Below are 18,443 nucleotides of genomic sequence, written 5' to 3' on the forward strand. Positions count from 1 at the left end.
CAAGGTCGTCTGACAGGATACCGGTGCGCTGTAAACTCCCAGAACGTCTGAGGCCCCGTACTCAAAAAGGACCTTTAGACATTTGTCAAGTTCTCTTCGTCCAATAGCTAGTGTTGTGTTGGTGGCGACTAGGTCGGGAATACGTAATAAGGACTTCGATGCGAAGACGTTCGGAGTAAAATCACGAGTGTCCGATGATCGGATTTGTTGACAATTGATAAGGGTAGATTATGAAAGGAAGGAGCAGTCGATGTCTTCGTGGTGCAATGGTTAGCACGTCTCACTTCTACTTGGCTTCCTATGTCCAAGTGATGAGAAGGTTGCCGGTTCGAGTCCGGCCGGAGATGTTTTTTTTTCCTCTGCCGTCTCTGGGAATTATTGCCGGAGTGCGAGTACTCCGTGGTTACTGACTGTATGTTCTCGTGGAAGGCTTTTTTTTTTTTCATCGTTCGAGAATCGAGAGTCATACGTAAGGACTCGGTACTCGGTACATTCAATCTCACTGTCTTTGATCTGCGAAAAGTCGGATCAAATGTACATTGGCTGGAAGCGAAGATCGCGTGCAGATCAATCAATGCCAGAGCGCAACTGATAAGATAACCTAGGTTAGGTTAGGTAGGTAATCTGGCCTACACTGTACAGGAGGGAAGCCTTTGGATAACCCTTCTCCGACATCTTCCCCAGAAAGAAGTATTCGCCTGAACCCCTCAGCGCCGATTTTAAAGCCCCCATCGAATCGTTCGCACCTCCTCTCTCCTCATCAAGATCGGGCACTCAAGCGAATGGTCAGTGCATTTTTCTCAGTCCATCTCCGCCTCCCCTCCCACTGTCTTTGCCCGTGTAACGCGACAGGCCGCCGCGGCGCCTGTTGCCGCCATCGATATACCTTGTCTCGCGCTGTCGAGCACCACTCTAGGATCTAGTGCCAGTGATTTGCGGCTAGTTGGAGCGATTGGGACTGGGAAGACGCGACGGATGTGAACCACGCAGCACTATTCTGCTCACTTCGGGTGCTCTCTTCGTCCCAACTTTCCCAGAGAAGCCTGCTGCGTCTGGACTTACCGAGAAGCTCCTCGTTCATCATGAATTGCTTGTCTCGTGACTGGGTATTCACATCCATCGGCGCCGTCTCGTCGTTCTAGACCGGAGCATGTCTGCGGGGACCCAATGTCCGTCGAAACCTCAATTCCCGATACCTCTCTTGGTCTTACATCGTCCGAGATACAAATACTTCGGCAACAGCAGCAAATAGCGCTTCAGGGAAGCAACAGTGGCAACGTTTCGAGGGGCCGCGGCTCCGTCGTAAACAGCAACTCTAGTTCTCGCGCCACGAGTGCCGCCAGTACCCAGGGCCGCCTCTTGCTGGATCCCACGAGTTTGAGAGCTCTTTCTCATCAGCTGGACTATTTGCAGGAGCAGATACGTTCCCGGATTGAGCATGTATGTGACCACCTCTTTTTTTTTTTTTTTTTTTTTTTTTTTTTTTTTTTTGTTCGTTGTCCTCCTTTGTGCATCCCCGTATCTCCACAACATCGTGGCGAACGTAGCTGTTCTTCCCCTCTGCCATCAGCGATCAATCTGTTTCATCCCTGGCTTGTCTCTTGGTTTTCGCGATATCCTCTCATGTAATCGATTCACCCATTCGTTTGGTCACGCTCTCTAATGATGAGAGAACAGCTAGAGGAGCAAATGCAATTATCGATCCAAAACAGCTGCGATCGAGCCGGTAATGTTATCCGTGACGCAGATGCCGAGATTGCAAGAACTCGATCTATCCTCGCCTCAATCGACGAATTGGAAAATGAATTGACCAAGATCAAGCATATCAGGGACATTGTGAAGACATTCCGTGCGCGTATCGAAGGCCTTGACCATCGATTAGATCAGGCGGCGCGTCACAGGAGATGAGCCAGGGTCGACGCCCAGTTGGGCGAATCACGCACCATTGTGAACCGTTGTTGGCATCGATCTGGCGGGTACTTTCGAACCAAATGACAACTTTGAGCGGCGGAGTCGAATCGCACGTGGGAGATGGTCCTGGAAACAGAGCTTCTCTTCACCCAGGCCCCAACTCGTTCCATGAATCCTTTCCTCAACACGCTATTCCGAATGGCATCCGAACGAAATGGCTCCACGATTCTGTTGTGTCCAGTTTGTTAGTTTGTTTGAATGTTGGGATAGGAGCTATGCACATTGCACGCAAAGACTTGATGATCGGCCTCGCGGCCACCTTGGACTCCCCCAGTTGTTATGAATGTTTTGTGCTGTCATCTTCGAGCGGTCCATGAGATAGCGCCTTGCAATGCTTTCGCTACTTTTTTTCTCTTTCTTGTTTGATTATGTGTTCTGGATGACTTCCTATGTTTCCAAAACGAAACCTCCGGTTCGAGTGATTCCTCGCTTGATGGCTTCTTTCAATTTTATCATCCTTGGAAACCTTTTTACGGCACGCCCGAATCTCGCAGTGGTTGCTCTGTGGCCGCTATACATCAGCTGTCTCTCTTTCCTCCTGCACGTCGCCACCTCTCAGTCCGTGGTAACTACCTATGTCGCCGATGCCTACTTTGGACGGACTTGGTTCTCTGTCCGACCGAGAGGCCCACGAAGCCTTCGTTACGTCCCTTTCGCAAGGTAATGAACAACATGTGGGATATGAGTTGTTGACAACGTAATAGCTGAATCAACTTGTAATCGAGCATCGAGTGAATCGGACAGTGGGTATTACGACAAGTAAGCGGAAGTTCTGATTGAGCATGCCTGTTCGACTGTTGCAGGTCATGACTATTTACACCCATGACCATAGGTAGCAGCTATGTGGCTCAGGACTGCATGCGCTGTGGTATTGCAATGGCTCGATCAGCCTGACATCGGGGCACGATTTTCGGCAAAAGTTGAGCCGATTTGGGGCAAACACATTTCCTCCCTCAGGTTGCTGCATGCAGCATAGTCCGGGGCGCCGATCACAAAAGCCCTCGACACCCGAATAGTAGCACGGATGTACTAGTATAATCCACAACTGTTATTCAGCTTCCCGTGTTCCTCGTTCTTTTTGGCGCAGGGCAAGTTTCTTTTCCCGTCTCTCTGTCAAAGGAAACCGCTTTTCCGTCAAGCATGCTCGACATCGAACCACACGCACATTGGCCCAAGGTTTCCTACGCCCACGGCTAGGATTCTGGATTTCTTCCGTTGAAGTTAGCCCTGAAATCAAGGAAAGGTCGCAACGTTTGCAAAATGATCGCTTGGTCGGAACAGGGAGACGAAGTTGAGTTCTTAGCGAGACGCCTCTCATCATCGCAAGGTAGTGCCGTGGGAGGGAAGCTCTGATAGCGGCGGTCCTGGTTCGCTCGTCCGTGGATTCATTCTTCGTGTTGTGTCCATGATCGCCTAGCTTTGGAACGGTCTCGGGGTCACTCGTTGATGTGAGGGCGTCTTCGCCTACAGCTTTGGTCCTTGAATCGCTTGCTGGAGTAGCAGCACCGATTCGGGCTGAATGAACAAGTGCTGCGGCCCTCTCCAGATAGGAAATGCGCGCTCGGAGATGATTTTGAGCGCCACTGGATTTTCCTTTGCTTTTAGCCATGATCGTACCGGCTATCTCTCGCTCCTTGGATCATCCCTTGCATGAAGTCTCCAACAGTGCGTGGACTCATCCAAGATGGAGTCAACTCCGCTCCCCGTAGCTTACAGTAGCTTGGAAGGCCGGATCATCGATGATTTTTTCTAGCCAATCAAAGGCGATCTCTCAGACTTGGCAAGCCCCACAAAACTATACCAAATGCGGACCAGCTGATCTGACTAAGCCAAACCTGCATCTTCTGCTTTCCTCGCAACATCACGTCTTTGTCCTCTTCCATCCAACTGGCTTTCTCGTGGAGAATCCCTGACCGACGGTTCTTCCTCGTTGAGAACATCTTCTATTTGCCGACACTCATTTTCAACCCTTCATTCTTTTCTTACCATCCCCCTTGGTGCTCATCCGCTGAGCTGCGCCAAGGTTCGCGTTTCCTGGGAACGCGCGTCTGATTTTTTACTCTTGCCTTTTCTGTACCACAATAGTGTCGTCGACAGCCATGGCTACCGAAGAGGATCTCATTGATTACTCCGATGAGGAACTCCAGACCACGGAGGCGACGAACGCGCCAGCTGCCTCAGCTGCGCCCGCCAACGGTGACGCTCCCACGAAGAAGGGCGACCTGACGGTGACCGGTGGTCGTGCCGACAAGAAGGGCAGCTATGTCGGTATTCATTCGACCGGCTTCCGTGACTTTTTGCTCAAGGGAGAGCTTCTGCGCGCCATCACCGACTGCGGTTTCGAACATCCATCGGAGGGTTAGTCTCATCACACCTTTGTTCTCCTGCCATCTTGCCTCCATTCTCCAACGTTCTATACGTCCGTCCATCTCCGCGGAAGGCCATGTCAATCGCACACCTTGGTCGAGGCTGTCAACCTTCTGCAGGCGGCCCGAGGATCGATGGTTAGCTTGTTTGGAGAGGGAGGGAGTGCTTGAACCGATATACCTGTGCCACGTCTATCCCACATACGACGTGGAATCATTTGATCCGGCGCGCTTTGCGTTTCAATGGCCATTATATTGGCGTAATCTGTTCGTCAAGGCGTGAAAGCACTTTCACGAACCATACTGCAATCTGCACGGTGTTGTGGGAAGACACGGCGGCTCCGAGGATTCTTGGCAATCTTTCCATCTAGCATCCTCGTGGCTGCCTGCAGACGTGTGTGATCAATCCAGGGGTTTCTGGACCTTACCTGGAGCACCTTTGTCTTTTTTTTCCCTTGTTCTCTTGGCTTGCTCGCTTTCGGCTAGATTTGATATGGAGTCGAGGAGATGGGCGGGCGGACGTTTCACTTTTGCACTGCGATTTCTCATCATCTTTACTGCCGAACCGTCTCTAACGTCCGTCGCCTTACTACAGTGCAACAAGTCTGTATCCCTACGGCTATCCTCAATGTCGATGTCCTCTGCCAGGCTAAGTCTGGGCTGGGTAAAACGGCCGTCTTTGTCCTGACGACGCTGCACCAGCTGGAGCCAGTGCAGGGAGAATGCCAGGTCCTTGTCATGTGCCATACGCGCGAACTAGCCTACCAGATCAAGAACGAGTATGCCCGGTTTAGCAAGTACCTGCCGGATGTGAAAACCGCCGTCTTCTACGGAGGAACGCCGATCCAGAAGGACATTGAACTCCTCAGCAACAAGGAGAACTATCCCAACATCGTGGTCGGAACTCCTGGTCGTTTGAATGCACTCGTCAGAGAGAAGAAATTGAATTTGCGCAACCTCAAGTGCTTCGTGCTGGACGAGTGTGATAAGATGTTGGACCAGATTGGTAGGTCTCCCTGTCTCTTTCTTCCTTTTGCGTGGCTAACCTCAAGTTATTAGATATGCGTCGTGATGTGCAGGAAATCTTCAGGGCGACTCCTGCGGATAAGCAGGTGATGATGTTCAGCGCCACGTTGTCCCAGGAAATCCGGCCCGTCTGCAAGAAGTTCATGCGCAACCCGCTGGAGGTGTATGTGGATGACGACACCAAGCTCACGCTCCATGGTCTCCAGCAATACTACATCAAATTGAACGAGAATGAAAAGAACCGCAAGTTGAATGACTTGCTCGATAGCCTGGAGTTCAACCAGGTGATTATCTTTGTCAAGAGCACTCTCCGTGCGAATGAGTTGGACAAGCTGCTCCGCGAGTGCAACTTCCCTAGCATCGCAGTCCACTCGGGCGTTAGCCAGGAGGAACGGTACGTGGATATGCCAGGGCTTCTCTTGAAAGGGCGGAATCTGATCGCACCACAGGATCAAGCGGTACAAGGAGTTCAAGGAGTTCAACAAGCGAATCTGCGTTGCTACGGATGTTTTCGGTCGTGGTATCGATATTGAGCGAATCAACCTGGCCATCAACTACGACTTGCCAGCGGACGCAGACTCGTACCTCCACCGAGTGGGCCGTGCCGGCCGGTTCGGTACCAAAGGCTTGTCGATCTCGTTTGTTAGTAGCGAAGAGGATGAGAGGGTGTTGAAGGAAATTGAGAAGCGATTCGAAGTGGCCCTTCCGTAAGTTTCCTCCCTTTACTATCCAATCGCTGATGACTGTTACCTTTGGGCATGGCTGACATGAAAAAATAGGGAATACCCGGAGGGTGGCGTGGATCCTTCCACCTATATGGCCTAAAGAGGGAGTGATGGGTGAAGGCGATGTTTTCTCGGTTATCTGTTATTTAGGGTGTATGCGGGCTTGAATCAAAATCGAGTGATTGATCACTGGGTAATCTGTTCCTAACTCAGATGGGTACAGTGCGGTAGTAGTATCCTGGATTATCAAGTTTCTTCTCTTGTTATGATCCCGTTCTGAACCTGGACGCTCTGTAAACCACATGTGACAATCCATTGGGCTATCGGGAGGAAGTTAAATGGGAGCTTTCAGTAGCAGGAGGGCGAGCTAAAGTCACGCCATAGGCAGGCACGAGTAAACCTACAAGATGGATGTACATTGGTGCAGTTACATTTGGATGGACATCACTTCCTATCATGAGCAAGTAGTAACTGTAGATTTTCCCGACTCTTGACATAGATCTAGAGTAACAGTAAATCACTCCGTCCCGTGCAGCTGATGAGCCTTGATACCCGAGCTTCGTGCGAAACGGTTCAACCTCTTCTCCAATGGCCACTGTAGTCCTCATTCCCGTTTCATGGAATGAAACCAGGATCATGGCTCGCAGGGCAGACGACAGGAAACAGCACGAGATAATGGCATCCAGATTGATTGAAAGTCGTACTTGCAAGACTGGAGACCAGCGCACGCCAACGGGACGCATGGAACCGCGAAGTGTAGAATATCCTGGTCCCGAGATAATGCTCGACTCCTCGGCTGCGGTTTCGAATTGCGATGAACTGTGTACTATTGAGGTCCTTTGACACCTCCAGATCGCAAGCAGGAGACTCTCGTGGCTTGAACAGGTCAGCGAGGAGTACGATGTTGCCGACGGAAGGGATCTTTCATATCTTCTTGTCCAAGTTTCACATGTTTTCCGAATCCTCTCTGCCATACTGACTGAAAAGGGGGTTTGTCAACTCGAACTGACGTTCGGTGACTGAAGGTTCATCAATGGCATGCAAATTGGTCCGGTAACCTGTGACTGTGAACATGCCCCGTGAGTGAAGCCTTGTAGCATTGTCAGGGAAGAGGCTGGCTGTGATGCACATGCTGGGGTTTCACGACGTTTGCTGGTGGCCCAAATCGAGCACAGATCTTCTTAGTAGTATAACGGGTGTGTCGTTGCGGGTGCCGGCAGAAACGGTCTCGAAGCTCGACCGCCTCGTTGAGACCGACCTCTACCTACGGTTTGTTCCTTTTGCAACGGAGCAACCTCAGCGAATATGGGAGTGATCTGGCCATGACAGTTATGCAGAGTCGACGCGAGAATCGTAGCAATGTCAATGCGCGACGACTCGAATCAAGTAGGCTACTACTAGTATGTAGGCTGGTCGGCTCCTGTGATAGCATGCCTCAGGCGCCTGGGGTGGTAGGTCAAAATCCATGCATGAAAAGGAGCTCCTGATGTGCTTAGTCTTTGGAAAATGACGACTTCGTAGGAGAATGGAGGAACTTAGCTACGAGCAGGGCATGGAAGGATGATGCTGATTTGGAGTGCTCGACGTCGAGTTGAGCTGATAGGTAGGTATCGGCGAAGAGAAACCTGTGTATCAAAACAAACACCGACTCAGCCTTTGTACAAATTAACAGTACGGGTAGTTAGGTCTACTTTGGGCATATCCTCCGGAGTCCGGAGTACAGTATGAGAAGAAAGGGTACTTACTGTACATAGTACAGTACAACTTCTCTGCAATACTGTTGTCGTAAGTTAACAGGTACTGCAGTGCAAGGATAATGGGCTATCTGTCCCAAACGTGGCGGGATCGGACAAGACAGTGATCGGACATTTTTTGCTGTGAGCAGGCCCATGCTGTGTTGTTGGATTGGTCTGGGGCACTTTTCTGAATTCGCGTCCCGACGCGTCGTCTAGAATGTCGACCTGGAATGCAGTGGATGAGTTATCAATAGTCGTCAGGCCGACTGTATTTGCCGACCTACAGCCCTTGCTGCATTCCCAAAGTACGTACCTTCGTCTCAACCTCGATGTTGACATCGTTGATTACTCTGTCCATTGAGGTGCAAGGACACGTAATACAGTACCTCATGAACTGTAAGAGTGTAAGTACTGGGAGTTCACCTCCAATTCCTTCCCTGTCCCATTGAATTCATCAGGCGCACGTTGAATAAATTGGCAGAGACGGCACGGGTCATTGGTCATCATGTCAAAATCTATTTCAGAGGTACCTCTAGTCACCCTTGATCAATGCGTGTTTTCATTGTTCCATTGTTTCATTGTTTTGATCCACCATGATTTTTTGCACAATTTGACGTTGGGACATGGAAATTAGAATACAATACATGGGTTGTACGGGGCTCATGCCTGATGCCTGTCACTTCTTGAGCACGGTCCAGCCGATGGATCCGGATGGAAATCTGTATGGAGTCGGCCTACTCGTACAGTGCACACCCGTCTTGCTGCTCGTCCACTTGAAGTCTATTCGAACGAACCGCAGTCCAAAGGTTTACGAGGGGCAAAGATGGTACGTGCGGCAGTTAGGTTACTATTTCTAGATCCATTCTGGAGCCAACGATCTCGACGCTCTGGAACGTCAATACATGAAATACTTCTTCCCCCGATAATCAGGTATCATCAAGCCCTTTCCCTGCTGGCAAGTTAACTACGGAGTAGTACTATTTTACCAGTGCAAGGATTATTAAGATACAGATATCGTTGTATGTACAGAGTACGGTATTTTTTTCGATATTTTTCCTGACGTGACGAGAGCACGGCCATTAGTTATTACGTAGTGGCAGTGTTCTGATAGGTCCTCGCATCATATGATTTTCTGCAGCCTGCTTAAAGCATGCTCCCTAAGTTACTATCAATCAAAATCGAGTCGTTTAGGAGTTCCTTCCATGACAGGATCCATCCATGGATCAGTGATAGAGGGTTGATTATATGTATTAATTACCTACTTACTGTATCTGAAAGGTTAGGTACTGATTGCTTTGCCTGCCTGGCAATAATCACCTCCTTCGATCGTGCTTTCCTCGTCATTCCTCCTTCGTTGCTTTCTCTCTCTTTTCCCTCGTTCTCTCGTCCTTTCTCTCTTCTCTCTCTCTCTCTCTCTCTCTCTCTCTTTCTTCTTCTCCTTGCCTCCTCCATTCTGCCCTCCCTCGCTGCCCTTCCTCCGCCCGACACTGCCTTTCCGCCCTTCCCGGCCGCTCTCTTGGCCCGCCTTCGCTCCTCATCGCCGTCCCTTCGTTTCATCATCATCTCTCGCTCTTCCTCGTCGTCTCCTCCTCTGTCTCGAAGCTCTCCGTTCAATTCATCGCTCGATTTTACGCGCAATCGTTTCAGGCTGGATCGTTCCCAGCTCCCGCCTTATTTTTCGCCCTGTGATCTGATTTCAGGCTGCTCTCTTTTCCCCCATCGCCAGATTCCAAGGACCCAGGTCGCGCTTTCCCGTTCTGACCGTCGTGACTGCCTGAGCGATCGGCTTTGGGCCACATCGCCTCCCCGGAGGGCTCCTTCCCACTTGCCGCCTTTTCCAGCGGCTCCTGCCTGAAAGAGACGGGAGGACTGCGCCTGCATCCCCGGCTCACTTACCATGGCGCCTTCTCCGTCCCGATTGCGCATCCTCTCCGGTATGCCGGTCTTTCCTCCTCTGTGCCCTTGACATTGTCTTCACAGTCCCATTCTCGGGCTAAGTCATGGTCAGCCGGCTAATCAAGTCGTGTGTAGTCGGCGGAAATGCCGTATCGGCCTTCTTGTCTTGGAGGTTGCAGGCCACCAACTCCTGCGACGTGACCCTCGTCTGGAAGTCTGGCTTTGAAGCCGTTGCCCAATATGGCGTGTCTTTTCGGTACGTGATTGGATGCATTCGGACAACGCCGAACAGCCGATTGACTCTCCATCCTTAGATCAAGGACATTTGGCAACGAACGATTCAAACCGCGGCATGGTAAGCTGCCCCGTGGTCTCGATGCTACAGTCTCGTCCGCCAGTGCTCTCTAACCGTCTGCTAAAACCAACAGTCGTTCGGTCACCCGAGGAAGCTTCGTCAAGAGAGAATGTTTATGACTACGTAATCCTCTGCGTGAAGGCATTGCCCGATGTCTATGACCTCGGTGCTATTATTGAGTCTGTCGTGACGCCACAGCGTACTTGCATCTTGGTCAATACCACGAATGCCATCGGCGTTGAGTCCCATCTCGAGCAGCGCTTCCCCACCAACGTCGTCCTGTCACTCGTCTCCAACGTCACCATCACGCAGCTTGGCCCCAGCGAGTTCGAACATGAAGGCCCGTCCGAGATTCTGGTTGGACCCGCCAACAAGAGCTCCACGATCCCTGCTGCCATCCAAAACGACATGGCAAACACCTTGGCCACCACCCTGGGTACCGGTCAAGTCACATGCAAGGTGTCCTCCAACATCCGCCAGGAGCAGTTTGAACGGATGATAGGGTGAGCGCCGAAGTGCATCCCGCTCCATAGTGGCAGCAGACTTACATTTCTTCCCAGCCCCATCGCGTTCCATCCCGCTAGCGTCCTCTTCGAAACTCCCAACCACTCCCAATTACTGGAGAAGGTCGGTTTGCGACAGCTTGTGTCGGACGTTATCGACGAACTCGTCCAACTCGCCGCAACCCAAGGCTGCTCGTTTCCACCCGATTTTCGGAATAAAGTCATCGAACAAATGACTGCTCAGACGGATGCCAAGTCGCCTATGTATCAAGACTACCTTGCGCGGCGCCCAATGGAAGTAGAGTCCTTTCTGGGCTCTCCCGTCAGACTTGCTGTAGAGAACGGGGTTCGTTTGCCGCGGACGGAGACTTTGTATGCGATGTTGCACCATGTCAACATCGTCAATCAGAGCAAGCCGCCGTCAGACTCTCCACCACCGAATGCTCCAGTACGGAATAGCGGTGTACCTCCCCCGCAAAGACCCATGAATGGGGCGCGGTCCAGTCGAGCGCCATCCGGATTTGGTATGCCGCCCCCTCAACGCCGGGGGCCACCGCCAGGGGGACGCCCACCAAGTTCACAGCCGCCTGCCAACCGTCTGCCGCGGGATGCGTCTTATGATGACAATGGCCTGGAAGAATTCAGCCATCTGGTGCTCTATGACGACATTGCCGATGGCAATTCCCCCAACGGGAATGGATCTTATTCCCAAGATGCCCCGAACGGGGGCTCTTCTTCAACACCACAAGATTTGGCCCTGAGGGAACGGGAGCTCGCGCTTCGCCAGCGTGAGCTGCAGCTCAGAGAACGGGAACTCAACCTCCGTCGCGGGCCGCGGCGAGGGCCGCCACCATCGCATCAGTTTGCGTTCGATGATGACGATGACGATGATGATTTTGTTGATCCAATGGACGCCCGGCCTCCACCTGGAATCGATCCCGATGACATCGACATGATGAGTGTAACCTCTCGTCGGACCAGGAAAACACCCAGTGCAAGTCAATTACGGAAGAATCCCGAGTTGGCCGCGAATTCTCGGCCCCCGTCCGCGTTTAGTCGGTACTTCGGCGGCGGCCGGAAAGCGGCCAGTTCACGCTTGATCCAAGAGGCACCGACCCTTCATGATTCATCCATCTTGGATGACCCATTGATGGGTTACTCCTCCAATCGATATGGCTCCGTGGATCGCAAAGAAATGCATGTGGAATCGCGTGCGAATTCCCTCTCCACTGCGAGTCGAATGGGTGACTTTGGTCCCGGGCCATATCCTCCAAATCGGCGCCCGAGTGGCTCACCGGGCGTGTATAATCCATCAGGACCGCGTGGTATGTCCCGCCCAGACACAGTCCAGGATCATCACTCGTCTTTCCTTGGACCACCTAATGGCATGCCGCCGTCCGGAAATCGACGGTCCCCTCCAGCGAATGGGAGACTGCCTGCTCCGAGGCAGCCTCCTGGTCATGGAAACATGATGGCTGCACAATAGGGGAAACTTGAATCTTGGGGTAAGCGAATTCTAGTCCAATTCGATCTAATGGTGAAGACCAACTGAGAATGCCAGGGCCAGCGCGAGGAGTGGACGATGTCGGAGCAAGCGCCGGTGCCATCTTGGAGAGCCCGGCCTACAACGGGCAGATCGGCCGACCGTATCAGACGCCGATGTTGGTTCACCAAATCCTATACCGCTCCCTCTGGTCGTCTTCCCTTCCCCGCGCTCTGTGCGCGGGTGCGCACACATATTGCAGAAACGCTAGACAAAAGTGTTTCCGAATTCCGTTTCTTGTGCATTTGAGAAAGTCCGATTGTCGAGGGACCGGCAACCGTTCTTGTTCATTGGCTTTGCATTGCCAATTGTCAGGACATAAAGTCTTTCTGTTTCCTACCCTGCCTATTCTTTCCTTTTTCTTTAATTCTTGTGGCCTTAATTCCTGGGTTCTACCTGTGTGTCTCCGTCGTCGCAGAAAGATTCGGTCTCTTGGTCAACAAGGAGGGTTGACCGTACTTCTTCGCGTCTTGTCTTTATTGCTTTCTTTCGGACTTTGGGCGCTTGGTCTGTCGGGGTGTTTCCAACCCTTCAAGACATTTTTGTATACTGCATTACCGGCGCATTGTTGTATCCGCACGTTTGTGATTTGCCATTGGCGGTCGAGTCTGCCTGATCCGCCCTTTCCGCGTTTCAATCCTTCGGTTCAAGTTCTGTGTCAGTTGTAGTTGTTTGTGCTGGAGCAAAAAGGGCTGGAATTGGTGGCATTTTCATGGATAGGACAACGGTTCTGGGAATCAAGATAGACGAACGATACGTCATCCTTATTACTCCTTTAGCATGAGGACCCCAATTGTAGACTTGTAGATGAACCAGGTTTGATGAGTGGCTATCCCAACTTCGACATTGATGCAGCCATATGTCAATGCTTCGGCAATCATAGCAACATTGGTCGAATTGTTCCAACCTCTATTTCCAAGAGAAATAATCTACAGACGCAGATGGCGCAAGGTAATAAATAACTTGGAGTTGGCAGCTAAACCAGTATCTTAGGTACCTAGTGTAAGTACCTCGAAAAAAGTCCAGCCAAGTACGACTTTTTTCCAAATCCATAGCACAGTATGCTGGTTAACACCATAGGGCCAGCGAGTGAACGGATACGAGGAAACCAGAACCGTGGTTCTATACAACTCGGACGGAGGCGGATGTAAAAGATGGGCCAAGTAGTCAGCTCCTATGCGAGCGGGCGATACTGGGAAAGTGCACTCGAATTCACGGATGTCGTCACAGAAGTTGAATTGCAGGTTGGTGCTTTGCAGCCTTGCCAGACGATGGCATACTCCATCTCAGGGTGCTTCTAGTCGTATGTAAATGGGAAGATTAGTAGATGCACGATCTCGGTAGGAACAAAAAAAGAGAGCACGTGTTACCTCGCTCTATGGAAGTGTGATGGTATTGCTGTGATTCGACATTGGTACTTCATGTAGGCTGAAGGAGGGAGTTAGGCACTTTCAACCATCCTCTGAACATTGATCCAGCATTTCATGTCCGAGAAAATGATATCCCGGCATTCACAGATGTTCGCGGAAAAATCCCAACAAGGTCTCATAGCCTCGCTGCTAGGAGTATGTACTGTTTACGGACCTCAGGATCCTCAAGATTCGCTCGTGCAGCCATCCACCCATGAGTCATGTCGGAAAATGTCTTGACAAGCTTTGGCACCGTCAAATTGGCTGCATATGCCTGAATAGTGTCAGGATCCTCATCTTTTGCTCGGCAATAAAGCCATACGGACGCTGGCCTTGCCCGCCTCTTCAGGATCCGCAAACGATGGATGTACCTGCGCGGCAGCTTTGAAGGTCTTGTGGTGGTCTTCACGGCGTTGCCAGACTCGCGACCTTTACTCCCCAGCAATAACCGACAATGCCCCATTGAAACGAGCCCGACGGTTAAAGTTTGTTCGCCTCTTCCACGATGGTGGGAATCTGCGATACAGCCTTTTGCAGGGACAGCCCTGGAAGCAAGGAAGTTGCTCAATTTCTCTGTTCATCTGTTTTTGGCGGTGTCACAAGGCTCGCCCTCGAAAAAGTCCGGGATGAAGACGCGGTACTTGTTCATGTCAGCATCGGAAGTGGACAGGATATCGGCTCCCTGGAGGTTTTGTAGGAATAATCCAAAGATAGTATCTATGAAAGAGACCTAGATTAGCGTGCGAAAGGGAAAGGCAAGCCTCGAGGCGTACCAGATACATACCACCAGAAGAGCCTTGCAGCTTCCGCCGGACCAGTGACGTCTATTCCCAATGTCAGCAACGCTATCCGTCTTGACGATACTAATGTTCAAGGTGACATACAGGTCTTGAGTCCAGCAATCGTCTTGTACTCGCCCTTGGGCTCGTATCCCTGGGCTCACCACCGGCGGAATTCTTCAACAGATCGTATCAGTATGGCTCCTCACGAGCAACAAGTTCTGCTAACAGCAGCCATAAGTTCTTGGGAGGTGTCCAGGCAAGTTCGCTTTCGTACATATAAGCAAGGGGTCTATACAGGAGTACTAGTACTTTGAGAAAAGGAACCCGGAAAGCCCCAGTAATTAAAACTCACGGCACAACTTCCCACCAATTTCTTTACAGAGCGGCCCTCTACTATTAATACTGTCCTGATAGTAGGTTAATTAATCGACTCTGTCGTGGACTTCCTGAGATGGAAGTTGGAACTCGACGAATCGTAGACGCAATGCTGAATGTGGCCGCCTCGCACCTCTCAGCGGTTGACTCTCGAATTTTTCACTTTTGTCTCTGTCGACTAATAGTATTCGGTTCAGCGTCTTCTAGGCAGTCACTGATAAGTCCTTGAAATCGCGTGCCAGCTGCATCATGTTGGCTTAGTTTGTGATGCAGTGCGGAATATAGTACGGAGTAACTTGGCAGCCAAGATAGTAGGTACTACGTACGCCGAACCTCAGGTAACTAGGTACGGAGTCGAGTACGAGTAGGTAATACGGGATACATACGAGTACATACGAGTACCGATTAACCTATCATCGGTTTAGTTGGTACTGTACTGAAACAAACGTGGCTGTTGTATCATAATTCCTTTCTCACCATCCCACTCGTATCTGAATCCAACATGGCTCCGTACTTCACACAATTCGGCCGACCAAAGAAAAATCAAGACATGGCATCACAATATCGCTCCAACTCTCAAACTGTCTCGCGCCCCTCTATACTCCCGGCTGCCACTCTCGGTTCTTCGTCCACTGGCATATCAACGGCCAAAGCACGACAATACGCGCAACTCCACTCGCAATTGGCGCAACTCAACAACAATTTGGCCGAGACTGAGAATCTGGTTCGAATGACGGCTGTCCAGGCAGGTGATATGAGATTCCTCGGGGGTTATATCGGGAGTCTGTTTATGGGAGCGGCCAAAGTGCTGGGCGAGGAAACTGGGAAAAATGGAGGTGGCGAAACTGGTTACGGTGATGCGAGAGATGGAGAGGGCAAGAAGGGCCAGTGATTCATGCGTTCCTTTGTGATCTGGTGACTTCTTTGGTTAGATCTCTGACCTTGTGGTTTCCCGGTTCCGACTTGAGTGCGAAAGTGACCATGCCCACCGCCGTTGGGATTGATGCGCTTGTTGTCCTGTCTCATTACCTACCACTTAGACGGCACTGGAGAGCGAATCTCGGCGCCGATCTCTCCGAGTCGTGTCCACAGCATCTTTATTAACGTCGGAAACAATCTGCCCTCGATTTTCGCTTTTTGTCTTTCATTGGCAGCGTGGCCTTTGGGAGCGTCGACATCAATGTGACTGCCCTTCAGTTTGACCGGCATCTCGCTCCGTGGCTGCGGTACTTCTGTCTGCCGATTATCCCAGCAGTACACGTACCGCCGGCATCGTCTGGTTCACAGTGATTGCATTCAGATCCAGCAGCCAAGGTTCCCCCAAGGGACGTTTCTTATCGAATTCGATGGTCCTACTCTGTCAATATAATTCCCGACAAGTTGAATCCCGCCGATTCCCGCGTCCCGGAAGTCCTTGGGGTCTTGGATCCACGCTTTGGGCCTCTATGATGGCGGCATGTGTGCTCATACTAGCCTCGCTTCGTCTCGGTCACGCTACTCATTCCTGCAGATTATGTGGAGGTGGGACACATGGCTACTACTGTATTACGGACTTGTCCTATGCAATGTTCAGACTTGCGCCGTCTGTTACCAAGGTGGGCTAGAAGAGGTTCAGATGTTCGCCGAATCGTCGCAATTCTGGCAGCCAAGGGAATATCGAAGTGATTTCTACTGTAACATTAGTATGCTCTTGAAGAGCTAGCTTCATTTGTGTCATAAGGAATTGAGCCTAAATACTTAAGCTGCAGAGTTCTATGGACGGAAGAGTACGGAGTGTTACAGTACCCCATGCTACTCCGTACCTGCTCAATTCTTTGCGTTCCTGCGAATCACGTGACTGCCACATGAAAGCCACATTTCCTGATTTGGTTACTTAGGTAGCGATCGCATCGCGTAAATCGCGCCAGAGTCGCGTATCAGCCGTGCTGTCGCGCCCAAAGGGGGGAAATTCCTGAGCGCCGCATCTCATGAAAGATCAACCGCTGATCTGCGTCGCCAACGAGCAACGTTCGCCATGCCATCATCAAATGTGACACCGGACAGACGCCGCCGACGGCCAGCTGATGAAGATTCGGATAGTGATAGCCAGTCTGGGCTGGGACATGCATCGTCCGCGAACGGGAAACGACTGAAACTCGAGCCTCGTGAAAATGACGACGTTGACGACATTGACGGCGTTGAACGACAACCGAAGGAGGAAGACGAGGATGATGTTGAGGAGGAGAACGAAGGAAACATGAACGGTCGAGGGCAGCGTGGGTCTACCGAGTCAGGGCGCGACTCATCGGGACCGGCTGATGATGAGTTTCAACCCGGTGCAATCGTCCGCATCAAGTTGAAGGACTTTGTCACGTACACGTCGGCGGAGTTTTTCCCGGGGCCCAAACTGAACATGGTCATTGGGCCAAATGGGACAGGCAAAAGTACACTTGTCTGTGCGATCTGTTTGGGTTTAGGCTGGGGGCCGCAGGTAAGCCTTGATTGTACCTCTTATTTTCGTGTAAGGTGCTGGTTGTTGGATTGCTGACAGCCCTTGTTCTACAGCATCTTGGTCGAGCCAAAGAAGCTTCGGAATTCGTCAAGCATGGGTGTAGAGAGGCGACGATCGAGATTGAACTTGCGAAGGGACCGGGCTTCCAGACTAATCCGGTAATTACGCGCACCATCAAACGAGAAGGCAACAAGAGCACGTTCACGATCAACGGAAAGGAAGTCAGTCGGAAGCAGGTTTTGAAGTTGGCGGAGAGTTTTTCGATTCAGATCGATAATCTATGTCAATTCCTTCCGCAGGATAAAGTGGCCGAATTCGCGGCGCTGTCACCTGTGGAGTTGCTGCGTTCTACACAGAGGGCCGCTGCAGGTGCCGAGATGACCGAGTGGCATGATAGCCTGATCAGATTGAGAGCAGAACAGAAGAAGCTGCTTCTTGAAACGAAAAATGATAGGGAACTTCTGAAGAACCTCGAAAACAGACAAGAAATGCAGCGCGCAGATGTCGAGAGAGTGCGGGAGAGGGCCCTCATCAAACGACGCATTGAGATGTTGGAACTCTTACGTCCGGTCATGCAACTCAGACATCATATGAACATATCTCGGGAGGTCAGGCAACAAAAAGAAGAGCTTCAGCGCGAGTTGAATGACTTGGAAGCCTCAGTCGAACCAGTTACGCGATCCATCGATGCAAAGCAACAATACTGCCGCGCAATGGAGCGAGCCTCCAAGCGCAAACGGAATGCTGTCAGTAATGCCGACGCTGCAGCATCAGCTGTGGCAAGACGGCTCGAGAAATTAGAAGACAAAATGAAGGATTTGGGCGGCCAGCTGGAAACTGAGAAGAAGGCAGCTGCGGGCTATAGGCAGGACGGTGCTCGCTTACGGCAGAAGATCAACAGCATCCGTCATGAGATGCAGCACGAGCCACCCCAATTTGACATCGAATCCTACAACGAGCGGATAGTAAGCATGTTCAATGACCACATCCGCATCATTGGCTAACGTTCTCCCCAACAGCGAGAAATCAAAAAGGAGATTCGAGCCTTGGGTAGCCAAGCAATGGAAGTTAAAAATGCGAGGACTCCATTGTTTACGAAGCTAGAGGAAAATAAAAAGAAGATTGACGAGGTGACTAGACAATTGGCCAATTTGGAGTCGCGTTCTGGCCAACAAGAAAAAAAAATTGGAGAATATATCGTCCGATTCACTCCGGCTCTATAGGTGGCTTGTGAAAAATGGCCACAAGTTTGAGAAGCCAGTCTT

General features: G+C 51.1%; 6 protein-coding genes and 1 non-coding gene across 7 annotated transcripts; 5 read left to right on the plus strand and 2 right to left on the minus strand.

The window, feature by feature from the left end:
- Positions 1-252: 252 nt before the first annotated feature.
- On the plus strand, positions 253-347 carry VTN31DRAFT_t74. Its single transcript has one exon. It is a non-coding gene; the product is annotated as a tRNA-Arg (tRNA).
- An 820-nt stretch (positions 348-1,167) lies between these two features.
- Positions 1,168-1,908, plus strand: VTN31DRAFT_6995 (uncharacterized protein; the record flags this gene model as incomplete). The annotated part of the gene is made up of 2 exons (XM_069407666.1): positions 1,168-1,440; positions 1,678-1,908. The coding sequence occupies 2 exons, from the start codon at positions 1,168-1,170 to the stop codon at positions 1,906-1,908; spliced, it is 504 nt and encodes a 167-aa protein (XP_069258298.1).
- Positions 1,909-3,019: 1,111 nt separating this feature from the next.
- VTN31DRAFT_6996 (uncharacterized protein) lies at positions 3,020-3,580 on the minus strand (the record flags this gene model as incomplete). Its single annotated transcript, XM_069407667.1, has 1 exon — positions 3,020-3,580. One exon carries the CDS (start codon positions 3,578-3,580, stop codon positions 3,020-3,022), a length of 561 nt encoding a protein of 186 aa, XP_069258299.1.
- A 490-nt stretch (positions 3,581-4,070) lies between these two features.
- On the plus strand, positions 4,071-6,188 carry VTN31DRAFT_6997 (uncharacterized protein; the record flags this gene model as incomplete). The annotated part of the gene is made up of 5 exons (XM_069407668.1): positions 4,071-4,329; positions 4,933-5,343; positions 5,397-5,757; positions 5,813-6,070; positions 6,143-6,188. 5 exons carry the CDS (start codon positions 4,071-4,073, stop codon positions 6,186-6,188), a joined length of 1,335 nt encoding a protein of 444 aa, XP_069258300.1.
- Positions 6,189-6,408: 220 nt separating this feature from the next.
- VTN31DRAFT_6998 (uncharacterized protein) lies at positions 6,409-7,062 on the minus strand (the record flags this gene model as incomplete). Its single annotated transcript, XM_069407669.1, has 1 exon — positions 6,409-7,062. The coding sequence occupies one exon, from the start codon at positions 7,060-7,062 to the stop codon at positions 6,409-6,411; it is 654 nt and encodes a 217-aa protein (XP_069258301.1).
- A 2,659-nt stretch (positions 7,063-9,721) lies between these two features.
- On the plus strand, positions 9,722-12,064 carry VTN31DRAFT_6999 (uncharacterized protein; the record flags this gene model as incomplete). The annotated part of the gene is made up of 5 exons (XM_069407670.1): positions 9,722-9,758; positions 9,856-9,976; positions 10,035-10,075; positions 10,149-10,578; positions 10,636-12,064. The coding sequence occupies 5 exons, from the start codon at positions 9,722-9,724 to the stop codon at positions 12,062-12,064; spliced, it is 2,058 nt and encodes a 685-aa protein (XP_069258302.1).
- Positions 12,065-16,701: 4,637 nt separating this feature from the next.
- VTN31DRAFT_7000 (uncharacterized protein) lies at positions 16,702-18,401 on the plus strand (the record flags this gene model as incomplete). The annotated part of the gene is made up of 3 exons (XM_069407674.1): positions 16,702-17,157; positions 17,232-18,143; positions 18,198-18,401. The coding sequence occupies 3 exons, from the start codon at positions 16,702-16,704 to the stop codon at positions 18,399-18,401; spliced, it is 1,572 nt and encodes a 523-aa protein (XP_069258303.1).
- Positions 18,402-18,443: the final 42 nt, after the last annotated feature.

The sequence above is a fragment of the Thermomyces dupontii genome (genome assembly GCF_041956625.1).
Source record: "Thermomyces dupontii strain NRRL 2155 unplaced genomic scaffold VTN31scaffold_8, whole genome shotgun sequence".
Taxonomy (NCBI): Eukaryota; Fungi; Ascomycota; class Eurotiomycetes; order Eurotiales; family Trichocomaceae; genus Thermomyces; species Thermomyces dupontii.